General features: G+C 36.0%; 2 protein-coding genes, 1 long non-coding RNA gene and 1 pseudogene across 16 annotated transcripts; 2 read left to right on the forward strand and 2 right to left on the reverse strand.

Moving 5' to 3' along the window:
- The first annotated feature begins 1,956 nt into the window (after window positions 1–1,956).
- LOC147940620 (putative LRR receptor-like serine/threonine-protein kinase At5g10290) lies at window positions 1,957–5,506 on the forward strand. 5 transcript variants are annotated; one of them, XM_087461489.1, is made up of 12 exons: window positions 1,957–2,352; window positions 2,475–2,506; window positions 2,591–2,714; window positions 2,835–2,967; window positions 3,061–3,132; window positions 3,233–3,376; window positions 3,481–3,552; window positions 3,640–3,705; window positions 3,785–3,855; window positions 3,953–4,093; window positions 4,191–4,927; window positions 5,018–5,506. In XM_087461489.1, exons 3-12 carry the CDS (start codon window positions 2,630–2,632, stop codon window positions 5,330–5,332), a joined length of 1,836 nt encoding a protein of 611 aa, XP_087317615.1. In that variant the 5' UTR covers window positions 1,957–2,352; window positions 2,475–2,506; window positions 2,591–2,629; the 3' UTR covers window positions 5,333–5,506. The 5 variants fall into 5 exon arrangements, with proteins under 5 accessions (XP_087317615.1, XP_087317612.1, XP_087317613.1 ...); XM_087461487.1 differs by having other exon boundaries at window positions 2,006–2,352; window positions 2,437–2,506; XM_087461490.1 differs by having other exon boundaries at window positions 2,012–2,352; window positions 2,457–2,506.
- Window positions 5,507–7,575: 2,069 nt separating this feature from the next.
- Window positions 7,576–15,187, reverse strand: LOC147940621 (transcription factor MYB92). Of its 6 annotated transcripts, none has more exons than XM_087461496.1 (11): window positions 15,058–15,187; window positions 13,940–14,050; window positions 13,138–13,181; window positions 12,804–12,869; window positions 11,698–12,195; window positions 10,951–11,079; window positions 10,649–10,836; window positions 9,336–9,523; window positions 8,902–9,244; window positions 8,685–8,814; window positions 7,576–8,586 (listed from the first exon to the last, which is right to left on the reverse strand). In XM_087461496.1, the coding sequence occupies exons 9-11, from the start codon at window positions 9,032–9,034 to the stop codon at window positions 7,836–7,838; spliced, it is 1,014 nt and encodes a 337-aa protein (XP_087317622.1). In that variant the 5' UTR covers window positions 9,035–9,244; window positions 9,336–9,523; window positions 10,649–10,836; window positions 10,951–11,079; window positions 11,698–12,195; window positions 12,804–12,869; window positions 13,138–13,181; window positions 13,940–14,050; window positions 15,058–15,187; the 3' UTR covers window positions 7,576–7,835. The 6 variants fall into 6 exon arrangements, with proteins under 6 accessions (XP_087317622.1, XP_087317621.1, XP_087317618.1 ...); XM_087461495.1 differs by lacking the exon at window positions 10,951–11,079 and adding an exon at window positions 13,279–13,354 and having other exon boundaries at window positions 10,649–10,885; window positions 11,080–12,195; window positions 15,058–15,178; XM_087461492.1 differs by having other exon boundaries at window positions 10,649–11,079.
- A 3,467-nt stretch (window positions 15,188–18,654) lies between these two features.
- LOC147940622 (uncharacterized) lies at window positions 18,655–20,019 on the reverse strand. 4 transcript variants are annotated; one of them, XR_015563772.1, is made up of 4 exons: window positions 19,584–20,019; window positions 19,234–19,363; window positions 19,015–19,140; window positions 18,655–18,915 (listed from the first exon to the last, which is right to left on the reverse strand). It is a non-coding gene; the product is annotated as an uncharacterized LOC147940622 (long non-coding RNA). The 4 variants fall into 4 exon arrangements; XR_015563774.1 differs by having other exon boundaries at window positions 19,659–19,900; XR_015563773.1 differs by having other exon boundaries at window positions 19,234–19,464; window positions 19,659–19,882.
- An 11-nt stretch (window positions 20,020–20,030) lies between these two features.
- LOC147940623 (cyclin-dependent kinase C-1-like) lies at window positions 20,031–23,317 on the forward strand (annotated as a pseudogene). Its single transcript, XR_015563767.1, has 12 exons — window positions 20,031–20,279; window positions 20,511–20,592; window positions 20,714–20,804; window positions 20,909–20,938; window positions 21,032–21,140; window positions 21,230–21,302; window positions 21,386–21,506; window positions 21,634–21,751; window positions 22,074–22,213; window positions 22,303–22,360; window positions 22,513–22,583; window positions 22,694–23,317. The product of XR_015563767.1 is annotated as a cyclin-dependent kinase C-1-like (transcript).
- The last annotated feature ends 31 nt before the right edge of the window (window positions 23,318–23,348 follow it).

A 23,348-nucleotide genomic window follows, 5' to 3' on the forward strand; every position in this document is an offset into this window, starting at 1 on the left:
TGTGCCCCAAGAGCATCGAAGCATCATCAAGCAGAGGTTGGGAATTGAAACAGAGGGAGGACAAGGATTCTATCTTGGTCTCCCAGAATCTTTTGGCGGATCAAAAATAGAAACACTAAACTTTCTCCGAGAAAGAATGCATACGAAGATTAATGGTTGGCAAAACAATTTTCTTTCTCCGGGAGGCAAAGAAATTCTCCTAAAGGCGGTTGCCCTAGCACTCCCTACCTACACAATGTCATGTTTCAAGCTCCCCAAGGGTACCTGTCAACAACTAGCCTCAATAATGGCGGATTTTTGGTGGAAGAACAAACGAGAAGGCAGGGGTATGCATTGGAAGGCATGGGAACACCTCAGTCGTCCTAAAGCAGTTGGGGGTCTAGGGTTCAAGGATATTGAAAGTTTCAATGTAGCATTGCTGGGGAAACAGTTATGGAGGATGCTAACCAAACCTGCTTCACTAATGGCAAGAATCTACAAAAGCAGGTACTACCCTAAATCAGATCCTCTGAATGCCCCCTTAAGCTCTCGGCCGTCGTACGCTTGGAGAAGCATCCATGAAGCTCAAAGCATGATGAAACAGGGTGCGCGGACAGTAGTTGGTAATGGCAAGTCCATTGAGATATGGAAACATCAGTGGATAGGTTCTAAGCCCGCTCAACCAGTCCTTTCCCTACGACATGTTACTCAAGAATATAAAGAGTTTGTTTCCAAACTCCGATATGTTGATGATCTGTTAGAAGATTGCGGTAGAGAATGGAAGCAAGATCTTATTTCTAGAATTTTTTCAGAGGAGGACGTTAGAAAGGTGTTGCATCAGAGACCAGGGGGAAGTCTCACAAAGGACAGATATGCATGGGATTACAGCCGTTCAGGGCACTATTCGGTAAAATCCGGTTACTGGGTTCTGACTGAGATCATTAACAACAAAGCTGGCTTGGAGGAGGTTCTCCAACCGAGCCTATCGCCCCTATTCAAGCAAATCTGGAAAATGGATGTTCCACCCAAGATTCGTCACTTCCTCTGGAAATGTATGGCTAATACTTTGTCAGTTGCAGGTAATCTCTCTCATAGACACTTAGCAAGTGACAGTTCATGTTGCCGATGCCCTGATAGTGTAGAAACGATCAACCATCTCTTGTTTAAGTGCACATTTGCAAGACTGACTTGGGCTCTCGCTTCCTTTGCTGCTCCTCCGGAAGGTGTATGGTCGGACTCTATCTACCAAAATCTTCACGATGTGATGAACTTCAAAGACCTACAACATGAGAATACCTCAAATATCTTAAACCCGGTATGGATTCTCTGGAGACTCTGGAAAAATAGAAACAGCCTGATCTTTCAAGGCAAAGAATTTTCAGGTCCAGAAATCATTGGAAAAGCAAAGGAAGATGAAGATGAATGGAGGCTTAGAGTACCACCATCACAACACATAGCACCCCAGAAAATCAAGGATGCAACAACAACTCGCTGGAACCCTCCACCAACAGGCTGGATAAAATGTAACACCGATGGAGCATGGATTGTGGATCGAACAAACTGTGGTATTGGCTGGGTTGCGAGGAATGATAAGGGTCATGTGCTTTGGGTGGGGATGAGGGCTTTGCCAAGAGTGAATACGGTGCTGGAAGCTGAGTCTGAAGCCCTTAGAGGCGCGGTGCTTATGCTGATCAGATTTAATTATCGAAAAGTGATATTTGAATCAGACTCTCAACAACTTGTGTCCATGCTTAAGGAAGAAACCGACAACCCAAATTTAGACCCGATCTTACAGGACATAAGACAAGCTTTACAGCATTTTGATGAGGTGAAGGTGCATTTCACGCCTAGGGAGGGTAATCAAGTGGCGGACAAAGTTGCGAGGGAAGCTATCTCACTTGAGAATTCTGTTCCCCGCATACTTTCATTAGTGCCTAATTGGTTAAATCATCTTGTAGAAGTGGACAAATTAATCCTGTGTACTTTTATTGGTTAATGATGAGTAGAAGTTGAGCCAAAAAAAAAAAACATTAGCGAGAGTGATAATTGCGATTTGCCAAACGCAAACAAAGTCTACAGAAGAATAAAATCGAAAGAGACAAAGAGCTTTTCACTTCCTCTTTTTTTTTTTTCCTTTCTTTTCTCTGTTTTGTTCTCTCTTTGGTTTGTGTTTCTATTCCCCCGGACTGAATCTTTCCAGCAGCCAGAATTGTTTCCTTTTTTTTTTTTGGAAGTTACTTCTTTGGGTACGAGGTTCTTCTCTTCTTCGATTTCTTATGAAGTTTGACAAGATTGGTCACTGATCATGTTCTGGGGGAATTGAGCATGTTCGTGGTTATAAGCAAGCATCCGTTTGACTCTTTTTTTTCCTATGTAAAGTCTCAACCTTTTCAAAATAGTGGACTTTTATCCTTATACCTAATTTGAATACCGGAAAGACTTATTTTTTTTTTTCAGCTAATTTTGGTTGAATTTAGAATATTTTTGATTCACAGCTTCTCTCTGTTATGTGTCAGATCCAGTTAAAGTAAGAAAAATGTGTTTTTTTTTTTTTTTTTTTTTTTTTTTGTTTTGGTTCTAAATTTCTAATGTTATTAAATGTGTCTTGTAGATGGAACCAGCTCAATTTAATGAGATGAGATGAGATGAGATGTTCAGCTTGCATAAGATGGCTTTGGCTTTTACTCTGTTGGTTTTTGCCTGCTTATGCTCATTTGTGTCTCCAGATGCTCAAGGTTATGTTAATGGCTCTGTTCTCTCATTTCTTAGCTTTTCTTGTGTAGATTTCTGAGCTTGTCAGGTTCCTTTAAACATTTATGAGACTAACTCTCTGATTCTTTGCTTTTCCGATTCAGGGGATGCACTGTTTGCGTTGAGGATCTCGTTACGTGCATTGCCAAATCAGCTAAGTGACTGGAACCAGAATCAAGTTAATCCTTGCACTTGGTCCCAAGTGATCTGTGATGACAAAAACTTGGTTACTTCTCTGTAAGTTTTAATGATGACTCTGAATTAGTTAAATGTTGTTTTCCAAGTGTGTGTGGGAGATGATTTTATATTCATGGCATTTGTGATTTGCAGTACGTTGTCAGACATGAATTTCTCTGGAACCTTGTCTTCAAGATTAGGAGTACTAGAAAATCTCAAGACTCTGTGAGTGTCCTAGATTTTGACCTCTCTTTTTGTATGATATCTCCTAGAAGAAGTATAACTTATTTTGTTATGAACATTTCGTCGTTGTTTTTGTATGCAGTACTTTAAAGGGAAATGGAATTACGGGTGAAATACCAGAAGACTTTGGAAATCTGACTAGCTTGACCAGTTTGGATTTGGAGGACAATGAGCTAACTGGTCGTATACCGTCCTCTATTGGTAATCTCAAGAAACTTCAGTTCTTGTAAGTAGTTCTGCCTCCTAACGCTGTTAAATCTTGGACATGTTTTAAAACATACATAGATAAGGATCACTCATGTTTTTGTTCACCGTGTATGGGTTAAACAGGACCTTGAGTAGAAACAAACTTAATGGGACTATTCCGGAGTCACTCACGGGTCTTCCAAACCTGTTAAATCTGTAAGTTACTGTACTCCTTGTATATTCTTATCATCTTTTGTTGGAAGTGTTTTATCTTAATTTCATTGTTTGAAACTACGTTTGTAGGCTGCTTGATTCCAATAGTCTCACTGGCCAGATTCCTCAACGTCTTTTTGAGATCCCAAAATACAAGTATGTTTGACTACTTTAGGTTAAATCTGAAATTTTCATTTCTTTAGCTGTAATCTGATCTGGTTCTAATCGCCTATAGTTTCACGTCAAACAACTTGAATTGTGGTGGTCGTCAACCTCACCCTTGTGTATCTGAGGTTGCCCATTCAGGTAACTACATTACTTACCGCATTTTCTCAGTTTTCAACTGATTCAAAAGTGTGTGAGAATTCTAAATCTGCTTGAAACATTTAATCTATGGTGATAGGTGGTTCAAGCAAGCCAAAAACTGGCATTATTGCTGGAGTTGTTGCCGGAGTTACAGTTATTCTCTTTGGAATCTTGTTGTTTCTGTTCTGCAAGGATAGGCATAAAGGATATAGACGTGATGTGTTTGTGGATGTTGCAGGTCTGTGATATACGTACAGGGAAACCTTTCTTATGCATTGATATGCACATTTGTGGAAGAAAGAGTTTATAATCTTCAAACTTTACTATTGTTTCAGGTGAAGTGGACAGGAGAATTGCATTTGGGCAGTTAAAAAGATTTGCATGGAGAGAGCTCCAATTGGCAACAGATAACTTCAGCGAAAAGAATGTGCTCGGACAAGGAGGGTTTGGGAAAGTTTACAAAGGAGTGCTTCCGGATAACACCAAAGTTGCTGTGAAGAGGTTAACGGATTTTGAAAGTCCTGGTGGAGATGCTGCATTCCAGAGAGAAGTGGAGATGATAAGTGTAGCTGTTCATAGGAATCTACTGCGTCTTATCGGTTTCTGCACCACTCAAACAGAACGTCTTTTGGTTTATCCCTTCATGCAGAATCTAAGTCTTGCACATCGTCTCAGAGAGCTTAAAGCTGGCGACCCGGTTTTAGACTGGGAGACGAGGAAACGGATTGCCTTAGGAGCAGCGCGTGGTTTTGAGTATCTTCACGAGCATTGCAATCCGAAGATCATACATCGTGATGTGAAAGCAGCAAACGTGTTACTAGATGAAGATTTTGAAGCAGTGGTTGGTGATTTTGGTTTAGCCAAGTTAGTAGATGTTAGAAGGACTAATGTGACAACTCAAGTTCGAGGAACGATGGGTCACATTGCACCAGAATATCTATCCACAGGGAAATCATCAGAGAGAACTGATGTTTTCGGGTATGGAATTATGCTTCTTGAGCTCGTTACAGGACAACGCGCAATTGACTTTTCGCGTTTGGAGGAAGAAGATGATGTCTTGTTACTTGACCACGTATGTATGATCGAATAATCCCACATCGAAGTAGCTTCTCTCAAGCTTTATATACCATAATCTTTTTTTGGTGTTTTTTGAATTGGACAGGTGAAGAAACTGGAAAGAGAGAAGAGATTGGGAGCAATTGTAGATAAGAATTTGGATGGAGAGTATATAAAAGAAGAAGTAGAGATGATGATACAAGTGGCTTTGCTTTGTACACAAGGTTCACCTGAAGACCGACCAGTGATGTCGGAAGTTGTAAGGATGTTAGAAGGAGAAGGGCTTGCAGAGAGATGGGAAGAGTGGCAAAACGTGGAAGTCACGAGACGTCATGAGTTCGAGCGGTTACAGAGGAGATTTGATTGGGGTGAAGACTCTATGCATAACCAAGATGCCATTGAGTTATCAGGTGGACGATGACCAAACCTCAAAATCTTGATTTTACTTGTAAAGTTGCCAACTTCACATTTTTTTCTTTTGTTCTTCAGTGAAGTAAGAGTAAGATCAAGTGTATTAATCTTGTTTTGTTGTTTCACGATGTATCTTTGAACTTAGAATAAAAATCCTCCTGTGAAAGAAAAAGAACTTTTGATATTTTTGTTGACTTTTTCGTTGACCTAAAAAAACCTTTTTTTTGTCGTCTTTTAATGCCAGGCCTTATTACATAGTTGTCCTTTATATGGGCCTATTAATGGATCTCTTGTTTATAAATTTTAGTATATCTGTATTCTAACATAAAAAAACTTATTTGTTATTGTAGTTTCTAACAAGTTGAGTTATATACATAAAATAGAGTAAAAAATAAACATGTTTAACCATTTCTAAATTGAGTTTCATAATAGAAAATGTTTTGAAGTACATTTTGGGTTATGCCCTCGAAGTTTTGGTTATTTAAATTGTTTTATTCAACATTAACCCCTAACTATTTTTCTAAAATAACAATTCCTGAAAACTCATTTAATAAAACTATTTAAATCGACCTAATTTGATATATTTATTGCCATAAATAGCTTGACAACATCTATACATTTCGATTTTACCAAAAACAACTCTACGCATTAAATTTTTAATCCTATAAAAATCTCCAAACCTATTTTAATAGATCTTTAGGGACTGTATGATCTCTTAAATTTAAATGACACAACTGAGTTTGAGTAACAAATGATTACAATCGCAATAATTATTATAACGTTAATAAAGTTCATAAAAACGAGAACCCAACTTTAAAAACTCAATAATCGGGTATATTTAACTTTAGCATAAAAAACATTTAATATAATATATAACGTGTTAAGAAACTGAATATTATTATGCGATAATGTTATCAACTCAAATAGGAAAACACTAAAATCTCTCTTTTATTGCTACGGATCGTAAACTCCTTGCTCATCAAGCATTTTCCATGTATAAATATCAACTTCACAAACAAAACACAACGCACAACCAAAACCACTAATATGACGGTTTTGAAATACGGGTTAAACCACTAATATGACGGTTTGTTGTTATATAGCGGGACATGTTATTAACATGACGGTTTGAATTAACATTAGTGTAAATATAAAATATTATTAATTCGATTTTGAAACACGGGTTAAATCTTTCTTTAATTATTTGGTCAATACCACTAATATAAGAATATTAGACATATTAAATCATGGTAATTTAACTAAAATTTTGTAAAATAATTAAATCATTAGTAAAATTATGACTTAATCCGACAATAGCTTATAAATTACATATTTATGTATTGATTTCCCCTATTATTGTTCTAATAATTGACAATCCAAACAAAATTATTATTTAATTAAACAAAACAAATTAAATATAAAAAACAAAAAAAAATAAAATATTATTATTTTTTTAAAAATTGTTACCGCACCTTAAAATCTAGTTACATTGAATATGAATAACCAGTTATTAACATACATTATTCATTGACAAAAAAAATCCAAACATGATCTATTCGGATACGGATGAGAGTAGAATACGCTAATAGCACAAGATCTTTTGCCCAAGACGGCAAGCCTCAATTTAAAGAGTCAATTCAACTTTTAACGAAGATTATTAAAAAAAAAAAAAAGGACTCAAAGAATGATTTGATTTCTAAACCTAATGAGATATCACTTTATCTGACTGACATCACATACTTTCGTCTTTTAAGTTTTAATTACTAGATAATATAATGTCTACTTGGCATTTTTATATAATAGTTAGCCAGCAGATCACATGTGCTTTCTTCACTTCTTCCATTATTTGATCTTTGGCAATCAAATCAATTAACCTTCAAACTCCATGAATGATAATGAAACAACTCGCTCTAAAATTTATGGTCTTCATATGTAACATATTTAAACTCTACTTATACTACTTACTAACTTTAATTTGTTTAATTTTCTGCTTAGGTCAATTACTTTAGCAAAAAAGTAGAGATACACACAAACTGCTCTTTGATTTTCGTGTGTTTCATTAACATAATAACAGTTTGCCTATTAGTTGTCTTTTTGTTGTTGTTGAGAATGGTCTTAGTTATTATGATCATATCTATATTGATGAATGATCCGAATGTTATCACCAGGAAGGGTAAAACAAAAGATCCATATTATTATCAAAAACCCTAATTATTCAATAACATACAAACTAATACTACAAGTGATCTCCACTTCACAAAAATCTTTATATATTAAAACTCGGTGAGGGGTACAGACATGTATATGCTATAAAGAACATTGACAATAACATGCATATGAGTTATGAAATATGTACTGTGCTGTACATTCTACAACATGAGCACATACATATATGATGTCTCTATAATATATATAGATATGCAAATTAATAAAATTTTCCAACAAGCACAGTTCCAAGAGTAAATTCGATTTGACTGCCTCCAAAACATACCTGAAAAAGACCAAAAGAAGGGCTAAGGAATGTCGGAAAATATAGAATCATCCAATAGATGATCAGGCCATGCAGCTGAAGCTGAAGCTGCTGATTCTTGGCCGCTTGAAGAAGTGATATTGCTGTTGACATCTTCAACACCGTACTGGTTTCTAATCAGATCATCTGTCACAACACAAGAAGGCATCAAACTCTGAGTTGAGATGGACGGATCCGAGAGCCAGACCGGGGACACGGGTAGGTTTTCTCTCTGAGTGAAGAATTTGAAGTGGTTGTCATCAGGATTCTGGGGGTAAACAGATGATGGTTCCATGTTGGAGTTTAGGGTTTTAAGGGGTGGTAAGCTGTTGAAGTCCTGAAGATATGAACCGAGGCAACCAAGGTGGTCGAGATTGTTGCTGTTGGTCTCTTTGAAAGAGGCAATAGAGTTAAGGAGACTGAGAGAGTCCAAGTCATTAGGGTTAACGCTATTCATGAAAGATGATGGTTGAAGAAGGTATTGGAACAATTGGATTTTGGCCATCTCGGTTTGGAGTTTCAGTATAGTGTGGTGATCTTGATCAATTGGAAACTGTTGCTGCAGATCAACGTAGCCTCTCAGGTTAGAGGACAGAGACATGAGCTGAGATAAGCCGGTGAAGATATCGGTTCTTGGACGATGAGTCATTGGGTCAATACCCATGTGAATCAGCTTCTTCTTCAAATGAGTGTTCCAGAAATTCTTGATCTCGTTATCTGTTCTACCAGGTAACTGGTTTGCAATCGTTGACCACCTTAAAACATCATCATTCACAAGCAAGAGCGTATAAGATCATTTGGTACACAAAGCCGTTGACTTAAAAAAAAAAATCAGAAGATCATAAATAATTACTTGTTTCCAAGAACTGAGTGAAGGTTCAAGATAGTCTGTTCCTCGTCTGGAGAGAATCTCCCTCGCTTGATGTCTGGTCTCAAGTAGTTCGTCCACCTTAGCCTACAACTCTTCCCACACCTGTTAAGACCTGAAAAGAGAGAATCACATAAGAAGCTTTAATCTCATGATCACGCTTCTAATAAAAGAAAAAGACAAAAAACAGAAAAAGAAGTACCAGCGAGTTTGGGAAGGGCTCTCCAGCTACTATGACCATGCTCTTGGACATAGTTGACAAGTTTCTCATCTTCATCAGGAGTCCAAGGACCTTTCTTGAGACCAGAGTCATCACAGCTAGGAGATCTTCCCATGTTAGATGATCTTCTTTATCTAATCAACAACGGTCTCTCTCTCTTCTTTTCTTCCTTCTGATCTATACTGTTATAATTGTCTCTGTGAGATTTGGTTGCTTGCCTCCTTCCTTCCTTCACAACCACTAACTGCTTCTTATTCCAATTTATATTAAACCTAGCTTCCTTTTCTCTTCATGTCCATTCACCACGTGCACCTTTCCTATTCGCCTACCAAAACAACCATGTCCCTTTCACCTTTCAATTCCAATTTTTCTAATCATTTTTTTTCTTTTATCCTCTCATATACGCATTCCCTTACCAGTGTGTGAAAAAATCATTCAATGTAAATTCTTCCTCTTGTCTTAAAGCAACATTGGTATCATCTCGGGGACAGCCGTCTCCAATGGACAAACACATACCATTCGATCTTTTATTTGTCCTTAATTGGGAAGCAGTTCATAAGTAGCCATCACTATATATGCCCTAGCACCAAACCCTGCATTTTGTCTAGGTGAATAACAACACATAGTTATATATTGCTTTGGTCTCTCTTGATCAAAATCCAAAACTCTAGTCTAGGTTTTCTGCTCATATAGATTCAACAAAACAAAAACAAGAAAAGACACAGATCAACTAATACTAAAAGCAAGAAGGGTTTCATCATCTTTTTTATGAAATCCATAAAAGATTTTCTCCGAGTAGGTGATGAGGGAGGCGAAGGGCAATAAAGGCAATTTGACAGGAGGGCTAAACTGTTAGGTTGTATTATTTTAAACATTGGAATGACAAATAAAAAGAGAGAGGATTTGAAATAGAAGTCAGCGCCAACAACACATGGCAACAAAAGGGTGGCCAAAGAAGACACATCTCCTCTGGCACGCAAAATTAGGTTTCCTCGCATCATCCATTTCCATGGCATATTAATTAATTCATATAGGTAGCTATATGTTAATTCTATTTTTCTACTTATCCAAGGCTACGATCAACCAATTCCATACCAAATGCAAGCAGTGAACCCTAAGAGCTTGTCTCTGAAAATGAGAATTAATGTTTCAAGAATCAAGAAGATGAAAGTAAAAGATGCAAAGTGGGTTTGATATATGACCGTTTTAATATCTTGTTTGACACATCATGATAAAGTCTTTATATAGCAAAATTTAGGTAATACTTGCAGAGATTGTCAATCCCCAAAATTGCCTTTTCTAGGAAGAAAAGATACCAAATGAAGAAACTTGTAACATCAGGGAAAGTATACTAGTTATAGTTATAGTTACAGTAAATATGATATTAATATGTAACAATTAACAAAGCAAAAGATTGTTTTCACAGCATAAGATTCCAATCAGAACATCAGCACGAAATGTTTTATATAGGATATATAGATTGTAACACCGAATAAAGTTGATTAACAGTGCTAACCATATATAGCAAAGTATATAAATTGTGCAGGAGACCATCAGTACTAGTTATAATGGGTGAGGAACCATTTTTCACCATCCATAATTGTTTCCTAAGGCGCATTCAATGAAAATTCAGACAGCAATAGTAATGGACATTGGACACTTGGACAGACAAATAAGGATATCAAAGTAACAGGGGCAAGTTTTGGTATTATCAGAAGAAAAAACTTACTAATGATGATGGTGACAGGCTTGATGTGACAGGTTTTGACCACTAGGGTGGAGCTGGTTAGGGGAGAGGTGGGTGCAGGAAATGATCTATATCTCCACCATCTTTGAAACCTATAAGACTTTCTACCTCCGCCTTAGTACTGCACCCAATGGCATATCTTGAGCTCTTGTCTTTTTCTTCTGTGTCTTCTATATAATGAAGATCATAGGTTCCGTGCAGAAAATTCAAATCGAACGACTTGATATCAAGAAAACAAAATCTAATTAAGAATTAGAGAAAAATCAAACAAGAAGATGTTTTACCAAATGAGGACATCAAATCTGTCGGTTTCTATAGGATATTTTAGTGCATTCAGTAACTGTAGGTGAAAATGAAATATGATACCCTGATTTGCATTACCATATTGTCATATCAACTCATTTTTACCTTACCTGCAGGTATAAACATATACACATGAGGCTTGACAAACGAACAGTGCCTAGATAACCCAATCCGGATCTTCATGCGTGGTGTATATATATGGTTTCATTCCATGAAGGATCAAGCTTATATCCTAGGGTTTATAGAATGGCTAAAAACGACGAATTTAAAAATGTGTTTAAAAAAACAAGAAAATTGTTACAAAAGTTTAATTAAAACTAGAAAAAGAGAGATTCGAATTGCTTGTTGAATTAGGGTTCCTCGCAGAGTGGACCACAGTCATGAATGGAAGAAGCAGGTAAAGAAAATATTAAAAAAATTAAGGAAAGCACTATAATTAAGTATTAATTATGATATATGTGATGTCACTTAAACCCTTCTTTTCCTCTATTTTTTTCTTCTTTTGAAAACAACTTGGTTGTAAAGTTCAGCTAAAACAACTGAATTGCTTCTTCTCCTAAGTTTCAAACCAACGCGTCTAAAAAGCTCGGACTTTCTATGCTACAAATGTTTAACCCTACACCGTACCTATTGTAATATAATGTGAAAATCATGATTCGAGATGATCTACAAGAACAAACTATAAACCTTATATATCTGCAGTAATATACTGAACTCTTGATACTTACAAAGCGAAATGAAATCAAGATGCTCGTATTTCCCATATCATCAGCATCAGTAAGAGTCCTAGAAGAAATTCCAACTAGTGACGAGAGTGGTGACTGTAAAACCAAGAAGAATAAATATGCCACACACGTGTAACAAACATATATATCACACACGCATGCATACGTATAATCTTCATTATTCCTCTATTTTCAACTGTTCACATGGTAGCAACCCTTATTGGATTAATACAGAGAAATGAGGCCAGGAAATCTATTTGGTAATTTCTTTTTTATCTGTAGTAATCAGATTATAATGGTTGTTACGTATATATAGCAAACGATTAGTTTTATATGATAGTGGTCTAAAAGGCATTAGTCTTTAAAACTCAGGAATATATTATTCAATCCAGAAAGAGGAACAAGATATCACCGTTCAAAACCTTCTTGCTTACTCTTCATTTAGAATAGTAAATTAGCACTTACTTTTCTCAACCGTTACGCCCAACATTGCTGGAACATCTGCTAGAAAAAAGCATCGTCACAAGAAACCTCGAGAACATGACAAATTCAAAAAAAAAAAGAAGGGAAAGAACAAGAATGTCACCATTAATTTATAAAGTCAGTCAAATATTATATGACCTAAATCGTGTGGTTTTAAGCGTTGTTTTTGTTAGCTATCAACCACTAAATGTCATTTTAGGTGGCTGAGCTTCTTTTGTCGTGGACATTAATTGTTTTACAGCTCAAGACAGTGAAAGTCATGGATGCTAACGATGGAAGCATATGTTATCCAAGAGCTCTACAAATATATCACTTTGGATGCAACAATGGCATCTATCATTTAGTAAGATATATATTTACACGATCGAGTAAAGTTTCACTAAATGCAGAAAAGAAGAAAAACTATAGAGGAATGTGTAGCTAATGCAAATGTTCCTAAAAAGATAAGAGAGGCGATCTAGCTTGTACTTACTTACGACTTTCAAAGGTGCATGTAACCAGAAGTTTTTCCAAACGAAAATAAAATGGAAAATACGATGTCATTGTTGATAAATTCCGTCACCTCAGAGAAATATATAATATGAAGTTGAGAAGATTTTGGGTACCAGGAATGTCAAAAGTATTACATTTCTTTTCCATTTTTGTATGTGCATGTCTCCACGACCCTGTATTCATACTATCCGTGTTTCGTCCTGCCATAAAAAAAAATGTACATTTAGGATTGTTGATAATCTAAATAAAGCTCACAGCAATTATTAGAAGTGAATAAAGTGTGGTAAGTTTAAACTAAATTTTGTTAGACCCAATCTAACAAATCCCAAACTGAAATTACCATATAGAAAACCCATGAACTAAGAAGCAAGAAGCAGATAAACAAATAATGAGGCATTATAGAGCAAACCAGCGATTATACTTGGTATCACACCTAAAAGAAAATTCTAAAGACGGTAAATAACTTACCACTCTTCATAATAGTATATACGCATCATCTTTCCTTCGTACATCTGTGGTAAATCGGTAGAATAATTTTTTTTTAAATGTTTAGAATTGAAAAAAGACTAGTAGTTTTGGCTTTATCAACTCGGTTTTGGTTGAGGTTACCAAGTTAGTGGTGCCTTCTCACTAAAAGCTTTTTATAGGGGTTTTCACTTTCAGAGAGGTCCACCTTCGGCACATACTAATAGAGAAAGACGTTTATTATGGTTAAAGTAATTTATGTAGATCTTTATTAATTTCACAAATCTGCACAAACATCTAGACAACTTGAACATATCTTCTTGAACATATAAAAGAGCTTTTGAAATTTGAGATTTACGAGGAAAAGGAGACGAAGTTAGTGCAAAGTAAAGTATAAACCAAACAAACGAGATTAGTTACTATAAACCAAACAAACGAAGATTATTCAGTAAAGAAATCTTAAACAAGTATAAAAAGTCCAGCTTTCACTTTGACAAATGGGGGACAAGAAAGGCACAGCTGAATAAAGTTAGTTACCTTTACCAGTCATGTGATAAAGGTGGAAAAGGTAGATTTCTGTCATCTTTTTCATGAATAATGTACTTTGAAAATATGACATTCCCAAGGCAGTTTCTTTAAAAGTTTAAAGCACCAATCAAGATAGCTCAAAAACACTGATAAAACCATAAAATTTGGAAAATACTTTACCATACTAAGTTTGTATGTGCTTCGTTAAAGATTGGATTGAATGAAGTATATTAGTTAAAGATTAGACAAGGAAATGGGAAGAAGTATATCTACAAACCTCAGAACCTAAGAGAGTCGCCACACCACTCGCCATATATGTTCTTCGAATTCATCGTTTCCCTCACCAGGAAAGCATCAAGGAGAAGACAAAAAGAAAATCTGAAAGACCCTGTAAGATAACATTGTTGCTTTTAAGAAGGTAGTAGCTAAAGCAAACAGGCTAAAGTGATCTATCTTTTCATGAAAGTGTAAGAGTTTAAAGACAAAAGACTGGGGAAGCTTTTTTGCATGAAAAAGTAAGCCACATGGTCTGACTAAAAAAAGTACGAAGATCTCTGCATGAACATATACGTAAAGAACAGAACAACATACATAATAGAATAATCTTGACAAAAGCATCATCAAAAGCTGTGCGGAACTCTAAAACACATGGTTGGGGTTGGTAAGTCAGGTCTTTAAAATGAGTTCCAATAAAGAACATAAAGCTATCCAGGAGCAAACCTTATAAGCCACCTTTAGATCTGCTCTTTGTCCTAAGCCGTTTGTATTTATTCAAATTTAGTAGCACTTCAACATTACAACTAAACACTGACCTATTCATTTGATGAGCTTCAAAATTGTCCCTATCTTTTTCAGAGGCACAGAAGAACATAAATAAAGAAGTTCATCCAAAATATATAAAATTACACTAAACACGTGATGCTACAGTGTGAGATGCATGATTAGAATCTGCAAGTAAACTGTAGACTGATGGATGTGAACAACACAAGATTGCAGATGCCAACCCCAACTTAAGATAGTTCTTAATTACCAAAAAAAAAAAAAAAAAGAAGACGATAAAAAAAGTTCTACACAAAAGTCTATAAGTTTGACGATTTCCCCAATATAATATTGTGGGCAGATAGATCTTTCAGCATACCTTTGACTTAACCCTCAGATAGATTATATTAGGTAAATCATCATGGACTAGACCATTGCTATTTTCAACTATATATCTGGTTGTTCTAAAGACAGGATAACAAAAAATCTGGAAAACTCTCTTTGTACATGACCCAGCAAACAATACGTGAATTAACACATATTAACAAGAGGCACTCAACAACAACAAAACATAAGATAATGAAAACTTAGCATCCTGCAGTTCTGCTGGCTATCATAAAGCTAGAGATGAGATACCTGTATTGAACTGGTCTTCGATAGCAAACTCCTCTGGCTTAAAGTACTGAAACATAGTAACAGAGGCTTCTCTCATTGCCAATGTAGTCTTCTTAAATATATGAGTTTCGCTTTACATCGTTTATGGTGTAGAAAGTGGGATAGTTGTATGTGTTGGTCATATAAGTCCCAAATGGCAGACCAATACATTGAATTAAGAAACTCCGAGAATAAAATATCACTGAATTCACTAGAATAGTAGGAGTGGTAGAACAACTCCACTAGGTAAGTCATCTCTACACAAGAGATCGTAGTAGCTTGGAAGAGGAATATTTTGGTTAGCTTGATCAAAACTAAACCATCAGAACAAAAAAATCAGTAAGTAGGTTCAGGTCTCAACCCCATTGTGGAATATAAGAGAAAATCTTCTATAGAAAGTGGATTGGATGAGAACATTGTTTATAGAGTACTCTTATGGTTATTTTATTATCAGTTCGTATTCAACCTTACATATATCAGTCACATTCCCTATAGAGTATATAAGTTGATAAAATGGAAGAAAAAGCTAGCCTATCCTTTCATCATTGCATATATTGTGGACCACCAACAAAATGAACAGATGATCAAGACTTCAAAAGATCAAGTTCATGAAACGTACAACACATACTTGAAGGAGACTTATCTATTATATTGTAAAAGGTTGTCCTCATGTCCGGATTTCCTAAGCTGAGACTATATATTATATATCGAACAGAAGATTCGATCCCTTTCCGTGTCCCAAAGTGGATGATCTGAGTTCGGGGCTCAGGTACGTAAGCTGGAACCGATTTTAGGGTTTTGAGGATGAGTCTTCTCTCCTGGTTGGTGCATGCAGAAACTGATATCTAGGGTTTCTTCGCTCGAGATTATTTTTTTCGTCTATACATTTACTTTTCCCTTGGAGAACCAGAATTACTACACGATATATGAAACGGCGTATTAAACACGCAAAGATAACAAGAGTCCTCTCTTCCATCAGTTTTTGGAACTCTTTAATTTGTCACACTGACTCTGCCAAAAATAACAAAAGAAAAACATAAATCATTTTTTAATTTTTCCACCATATTTGGATTTTTATCAAATTCGCCTCCAAATTTTAATTGATGAAAAACTAAAATGTAGAAAAGCAATTGTAACCTTTGCAATCAGATAGTTGTAGCCAAACAATCAAACATGCATATGAAAAAGAAAGTTATTTTTGGTCAACAAGGGAAATTACACATAGAATAGAATTAAGAACGGAGTTTTGTAACCCTTCCAACCATATAATTAAGCTTATTTATAATAAATTCGAATTTTGATTTTATTTTATTTTCTTAATCAAGATATATAAAAATTGACTTTACATATATCGTAGGGTCATTAACTTCGTTTAGACCGTTTAACTCAATCGAACTGTGTGGTTAAGTAAAGGTCCCAAGTTCGATTGAGCACTCTTTGTAATTTGTTTAAATATTTAAAGGGGGTATTGAACTTGTATTTTAAAGGATTTGGTAGGATTTGAATATTTTAGGATTTTACAAGATTTGATTAAGCTTTTAGATGATTCTTGGTTATTTGTTAGAATTTTTACATATTTTTTAAAAGATACTTGTGATTTGAAGGGATTTTATTATTAGATTTTGGGAGATTTTAGGATACTTTATAAAAAAAAAAAAAAAAGTAAATGATGGAGGTGTTGTCCTTTATAGGCATTGCTCTAGTAGCAGACCGTTTGCTATCTTCTCTGCAACATTCTCTGTGATTCTGTCCCTCTCTCTTTCTATTTCATCTGTTCCATTTGTTTTGTATTTGGGTTAGGCAAAGCTGGAGGAGAAACAGTTGCGGAGATGTTAAAGCAGATAGAGAAAGACGAGATTTCTTGGTTAAAAGCTTAGGTGATGTCGAAGGTGTTAAGATCTTTGAACCTCACGTACTTCTCCTTCTATGTTCGAAGCTATTACTATCTCATTTATTCATTTTTTTTATTGGCATTGTTTACTTGCAGGGAGCTTTTTATATCTCTTTATTGACTTCAATGCTTACTATGGATCAGAAGCTGAAGGTTTTGGTTTGATCAGTGACTCGTCGTCTCTTGCATTATACTTTCTTGACAAGTTTCAGGTAAGCTCCTTATCCTCAAGAAGTACAAAACATATCTTGAACTTTGGTCTTAAGAAAGATTTTGATTTGATATGTTTTGTTTTGTTTTAACATGTTCGTTTTTTGTGCTCTCTGTTTGTTTTCAAAGGTTGCAATGGTTCATGGTGGAGATGATAGTTGCATTCAAATATCCTATTCCACATCTCTCGACGTTCTACAAGCCGCTGTTGAGAAGATCACAAAAACCCTTAAACCACTCTATGCCACTATTTCTGTGTAAAGGTTCAGACACAAAACTGTGTTTTTTCGATTGTTTATGTTGAAACGGAACGACCCTGTTGTAAACTGTATACACATTTTGTCTTCAACCTAATAAAAAAAAAGTCTCTTTGTATACACTTTGTTTATACATAAACATTAAGTCATACCAACAAATGTATCGATGATTCAAAAAAATTGTTTACCTGAAGTACAAGCTGCACAACTTTCTTCGGATTTACCACATCCCATAACCCATCACAACAAAATTTAATGTTAAATCCATCACTACATATATTATTTTTAACGAGAGAGGAGGCAATCAAATTTGCCGGTGGTGGGATTGGAGCGGAGGAGTGGGGAAGAGCTAGAAGACGTGACAAGATGAAACTGTTTCTGTTTCAATTTTGATTTCCCAAGAAATACAGTTTTCTTCTTTTTATGAAATCATGTAAAATTCTACTTCAAAGGGTATGATTTTGAGGGAGAGTATTTTCAACTAAAAACAAATCAAAATCTCTTAGAATCATTCAAAGTAGTAGTTTTTAAAAAAGTTATAATATTTTGAATAACAGTAGATTTCAAATAAGTTTTATAAATCATTGATTGAATAACAAGGAATTGTAAATTATTTCAAATGATTTTACATAAATCTAAGTTGAATAACAAAGGATTTTAATTTTTTTTTAAAAATCATCAATTGAATAACAAGTGATTTTAAGAATAATATAAAATGTTCAAAGTTCAGTACCCCTCTATATATATAGTAGTTATATTAAATACACAACTGTCCATAATTGGTTTCAGTGGACCATGGACTTTCTTTCCTATTACATACAGTATGGAACTCCAGATGATCGCTGATATTTCACGTACCGCTTAATTACGATTGAACCGGTTTAAACCGAACAATTCATAGATTTATACCGGTTTAGAGTATGGAACTCCAGATGATCGCTGAATTTTCGCGTACCAATTATTTACGATTGAACCGGTTTTAAACCGAAGAAATCATAGATTTACGCCGGTTTAGATTAACCGATACCGAAACGCTAGGAACAGTTGAATAAAAGAAGAAACCTACGGGGGAGAGAACGGTGAGGATGCTATTTTGAGGTTGTTAATTTTTTAAGAATATATTTTGTACTTTTTTAAAATAAGAACTTGCAAAAGATTAATAAAAATTTTGTTCCTCCAATGGTGAAGCTTTTATTGGGGCTCTTAATTTTGAAAAAAATATTTTTCAAAAATATTATTTATGAAATGAAAATATTTTTCAAAAATATTAACAAACAGAGGCTGCATATAGAAGTCACCATTAGTTTAAGGATCTGAAAACCGATTCAAATAAAGAACACCAGAGACTGGAGAGACAGAGAGAAAAGTACCACAAACATATATAATCATCAAATTCCTAAACTGGAGCCGGGGGTGCAGCTTGCTGTAAAGCTTCCTTCTGCCATCAGTTCAAGTTCCACTATGTATCTTGAATCCACAAGCCTTAATAAGATTTTAAAAAAACTATGTTTAGTGCTTGATTAAAAGCAGAATTCAAATTAAAAAGATAATAAGTTTGAGACTGAATCAGTCTTCCCTAACCTTCTGTTGCCACACAAACGAGTTGCCTTCAGACTCTTTCAACTTATTCTCATAATCCTTGGACTTCTGTTGCCACACAAGGGACTTGCCTTGAGAATCTTTCAACTGATTCTCAAGATCCTTAAACTGCAGGCATCGTTTTAAAAATTTTGGTAACTACTCTCAGCAAAACATTATGAAATTAATGAAACATTCAATGTCGAGCTCAGGAAACCTTACATTTCAAGAAATTTGCAGAGACCATACCAAGTGCTTTTCATCTTCTGCATCTCACCGGTGTCAACTCAACCAGCAAAGTTGAGTGAACTCAAAGTCGCCGTTAAAAAGTGAAGGTGATGAGACAAATCTCCTACTCTCAAACAATGGACAAGACCGATGGAAACAAACATCATATGCCCAAACTCATCTTCAATCATTGCTAATTTCATTAATCCTAAGTTTAGTCATTGCCTATGAACACATAAGTAAATTAGGATTTCGAAGAACCCTAATTTTCAAGATCAAAGAACCCTAATCTCTAAACAACCTTAACTAAACACTAAATCATACAAACAGAAATAGAAACGTACCATGACAAAGACAATTGTATAATACAATCTCCGAATGGATTCATGCAAAGCTTCGATTTGGTGAAGGAGACTCACCGTTTTCCATGAATTGACTGGCCGATTAGCTGCACCACAGTCGACGTTGACACTCGGCCACGGTGGAGATGATAATAAAACATCCGACCATTCTATCTCCTCCGATTGTCGTTCTGGCGGTCGATATCATCGTTCGCCTTGCACAGATATTATCGGAGAAGAAGAAGAAGAAGAAGAAGAAGAAAAATGAATCGAAATAATTTTTTTTTTTTAAGTATTAAAACATCAACAAACTAGACGCTGACACGTCTTAATAAGAGGCATCTCTTATTATTTGATCCGAAATTAGAACTGCCTCTTATTCTTTTCTGTGTGTTTTGATTTATTTTTGGGCCAAATTAAACATAAGAGGCCTGCTAAATCCCCCGTTGGAGAAGCTCTTAATAACAAGGTTATATATGATTCTCGAAGGACGAAGGACGAAGGAGGGAGGACGAAGTAACGAGTGCTTCTCGTGCGGCTGCAGGGATCATCTGAGACAATCGAAGGAGCAGTCCCGTGAACGAAGATGGCGGGAGCAGCTTTCGGGCAATTAAACCTCGAAGAACATCCTCCGATCTGGGGATCTCGAAGCGTTGATTGCTTTGACAAGCTCGAACAAATTGGTGAAGGCACTTACGGGTATCTGCTCCTCAATTTCATTCCTTTTTCCTTTTTTTTTTTCAATTCAATTTCACTCTTTTGGGTATTCAAAAGGCTTTGATTTTTTTTTTTTTTTTTTTACTTAGGGATTGACAAAATTGAAAAGCGACTTTTGATTGTATGATGATGAATGATGATGATTAGGCTTTTTTACAATGCATAGTGCTGTTTGATTTTAGGATGTTTGATTGTTGTTGTTTGCTTTTGCAGTCAAGTTTACATGGCTAAAGAGATCAAAACTGGTGAAATTGTGGCTCTCAAAAAGATCCGTATGGATAATGAAAGAGAAGGGGTATATGCTTTTTATTCTCTTTATATTGGTTTTAAGTTTTTATGATGATGCTCACTATGTTTAGAAAGAGATGCAAAGTTATTTAATTGTAACCCCATTGTTCACAATTGGTATGATGCAGTTTCCTATAACAGCTATCAGGGAGATTAAAATTCTCAAGAAGCTTCACCATGAAAATGTCGTTCAGCTGAAAGAGATTGTGACTTCACCAGGTTTGTTTTTAAGGGAACACACATGTCACACTGGAAGTATTAGTTTATCAATATCTTATTAAAAAGGTCTGATAATTTTGTAATTTGGTCTGTATTTTTCATAGGTCGGGACAGGGATGACCAAGGAAAGCCAGGTTAGTGAATAATGTGATTTCAGTTTCTGTCTTGTTTTCTGCATAACGTAGGATTTGTTCTCACCTTAAGGTTGTGCCTACGTGAAATTATAGATAATAACAAATACAAGGTGGCATATACATGGTTTTTGAGTACATGGATCATGATTTGACTGGACTCGCTGACCGTCCTGGACTGAGATTTACTGTTCCTCAAATCAAGGTATTGCACAGCTAGATAGCTTCTTATTTCTATATAAGCCTTTGCATGCTACGGTTCATCTTTATTCTAACACTCATTCCATGTAAAAGTGTTACATGAAGCAATTGCTCACCGGGCTTCACTATTGTCATGTGAATCAAGTTCTTCACCGTGATATTAAAGGTGTGATTCTCCCAAATACATTGTTGATATTTTGTTTTCACTTTTAGTCTGTTACTTGCCTATTAACCTAGATTTTGGTCCAGGCTCAAATCTCCTTATTGACAATGAGGGAAATCTAAAGCTGGCAGATTTTGGGCTCGCACGGTCGTTTTCTCATGATCATACTGGAAATCTTACAAATCGTGTCATCACACTGTGGTATAGGTAAGCCTACAAACCGTCATTTAAAGTTTACATGATTGATACAGAGATAGTCTTGATATCTTGGCATTATGGTCTTTGCTAATGTATCGGTTATTGCTACTTTGCTGACTTACACGTACTGAGGCAGGCCCCCTGAATTACTACTTGGGGCTACAAAATATGGCCCAGCAATTGACATGTGGTCGGTTGGTTGCATATTTGCTGAACTTTTGCATGCAAAACCAATCTTGAATGGGAAAAATGAGGTCAGGGTTTTATCTTTTTGCTGAAAGCTCACTTCTTTTGAACATTTCAGATGTTACTGCAGTGTGCTTTCATGCCACTAATAGTATAAGAATCTATATGGTCTCCTGGTTTAATTGTGATATCGTTGGACTGGACACCTAAGGGGTTCATTAGAATTAGATAGATCATCGCTTTTATTCTGTAACCACAGAGGCTGAGTTCGATTCTCTGCCTATATTATGTGTACATAAAATTCCTCCCAATAGCTTATTGTGAATGGTTATGCTTACATGTTATTGCTAATCCCAAAAAAAATATGTTCTGTATCCTACATTGTTTCAGCATGAACAATTGAACAAGATATTTGAGCTTTGTGGATCACCCGATGAAAACATTTGGCCTGGGGTTTCCAAGATGCCTTGGTACAACAATTTCAAGCCGGCACGTCCCTTGAAGAGACGTGTAAGAGAGTTTTTCAGACAGTAAGTAATGTAAACCAATATATAGCTTCACTTTTACACATGTACTCTGATTAGAAGATTTCATTTGGCTTTTCATCTCTTCTGCACAGCTTTGATCGGCATGCTCTTGAATTACTTGAGAAAATGTTGGTGCTTGACCCATCACAGGTATCAGAGACCATTATCTTTATTTGCAGCGAACTATCTTCTGAAAATATATGCAAACTGTTGCATAAACAAACTGCCTTAAAACCGATATGAAATGCCTTATAAGGCAGGACACTTACGTTTTTTTTCTTTTTTTGCTTTCCCTGGTGTAGAGAATATCGGCAAAGGATGCTCTTGATGCTGAGTACTTTTGGACTGATCCGCTGCCATGTGACCCAAAGAGGTTCTTACATTTTCTGATTTTCTCTTACAAATTCATGAAACTCATTCGCTTACTAGACAGATGATTATGAGGAAAATTCTTTGGACTAAAACAATGTTTCATATTAACAGTCTGCCCACATATGAATCATCACATGAGTTCCAGACAAAGAAAAAGAGGCAGCAGCAGCGCCAACACGAAGAAGCAGCAAAAAGACAAAAGCTGCAACATCCACAGCAGCAGCACACTCGTTTGCCTCCAGTACAACACGGTGGCCAGTCTCATGCTGCTCCACATTGGCCTGCCGGTCCAAACCATCCCACTAACAACGCGCCGCCACAAGTGCCTCCTGGACCCAGCCACCCCTTCTACGGGAAACAGCGTGGTCCACCTGGTCCAAACCGATACCCTCCTAGTGGAAACCAGAGCGGGGTTTATAATCACAACCAAGGAGGTTACAGCAGCGGATCATATCCTCCACAAGGACGGGGAGCTCCTTATGTGGCGGGTCCTAGAGGGCCAAGTGGTGGCGCATACGGGGTTGGACCACCTAACTACACACAAGGTGGTCAGTATGGTGGCTCTGGTAGCTCTGGAAGAGGTCAAAACCAAATTGGTGGTAGTAGAAACCAGCAATATGGATGGCAACAGTAAAAAGATCTAATGATCTGTTGCCCTGTCGGGCTGATGTCTTACACTGAATTGATACTAGTAATAACAGATTAATATGAGAAATTGAATCTTTCTTTCACACTTTTTTTATTGTCTTCTTTCATTAGCCACACA

Source organism: Camelina sativa, chromosome 8 (assembly GCF_030686135.1).
Source record: "Camelina sativa cultivar CO46 ecotype springtype chromosome 8, ASM3068613v1".
Classification (NCBI taxonomy): Eukaryota; Viridiplantae; Streptophyta; class Magnoliopsida; order Brassicales; family Brassicaceae; genus Camelina; species Camelina sativa.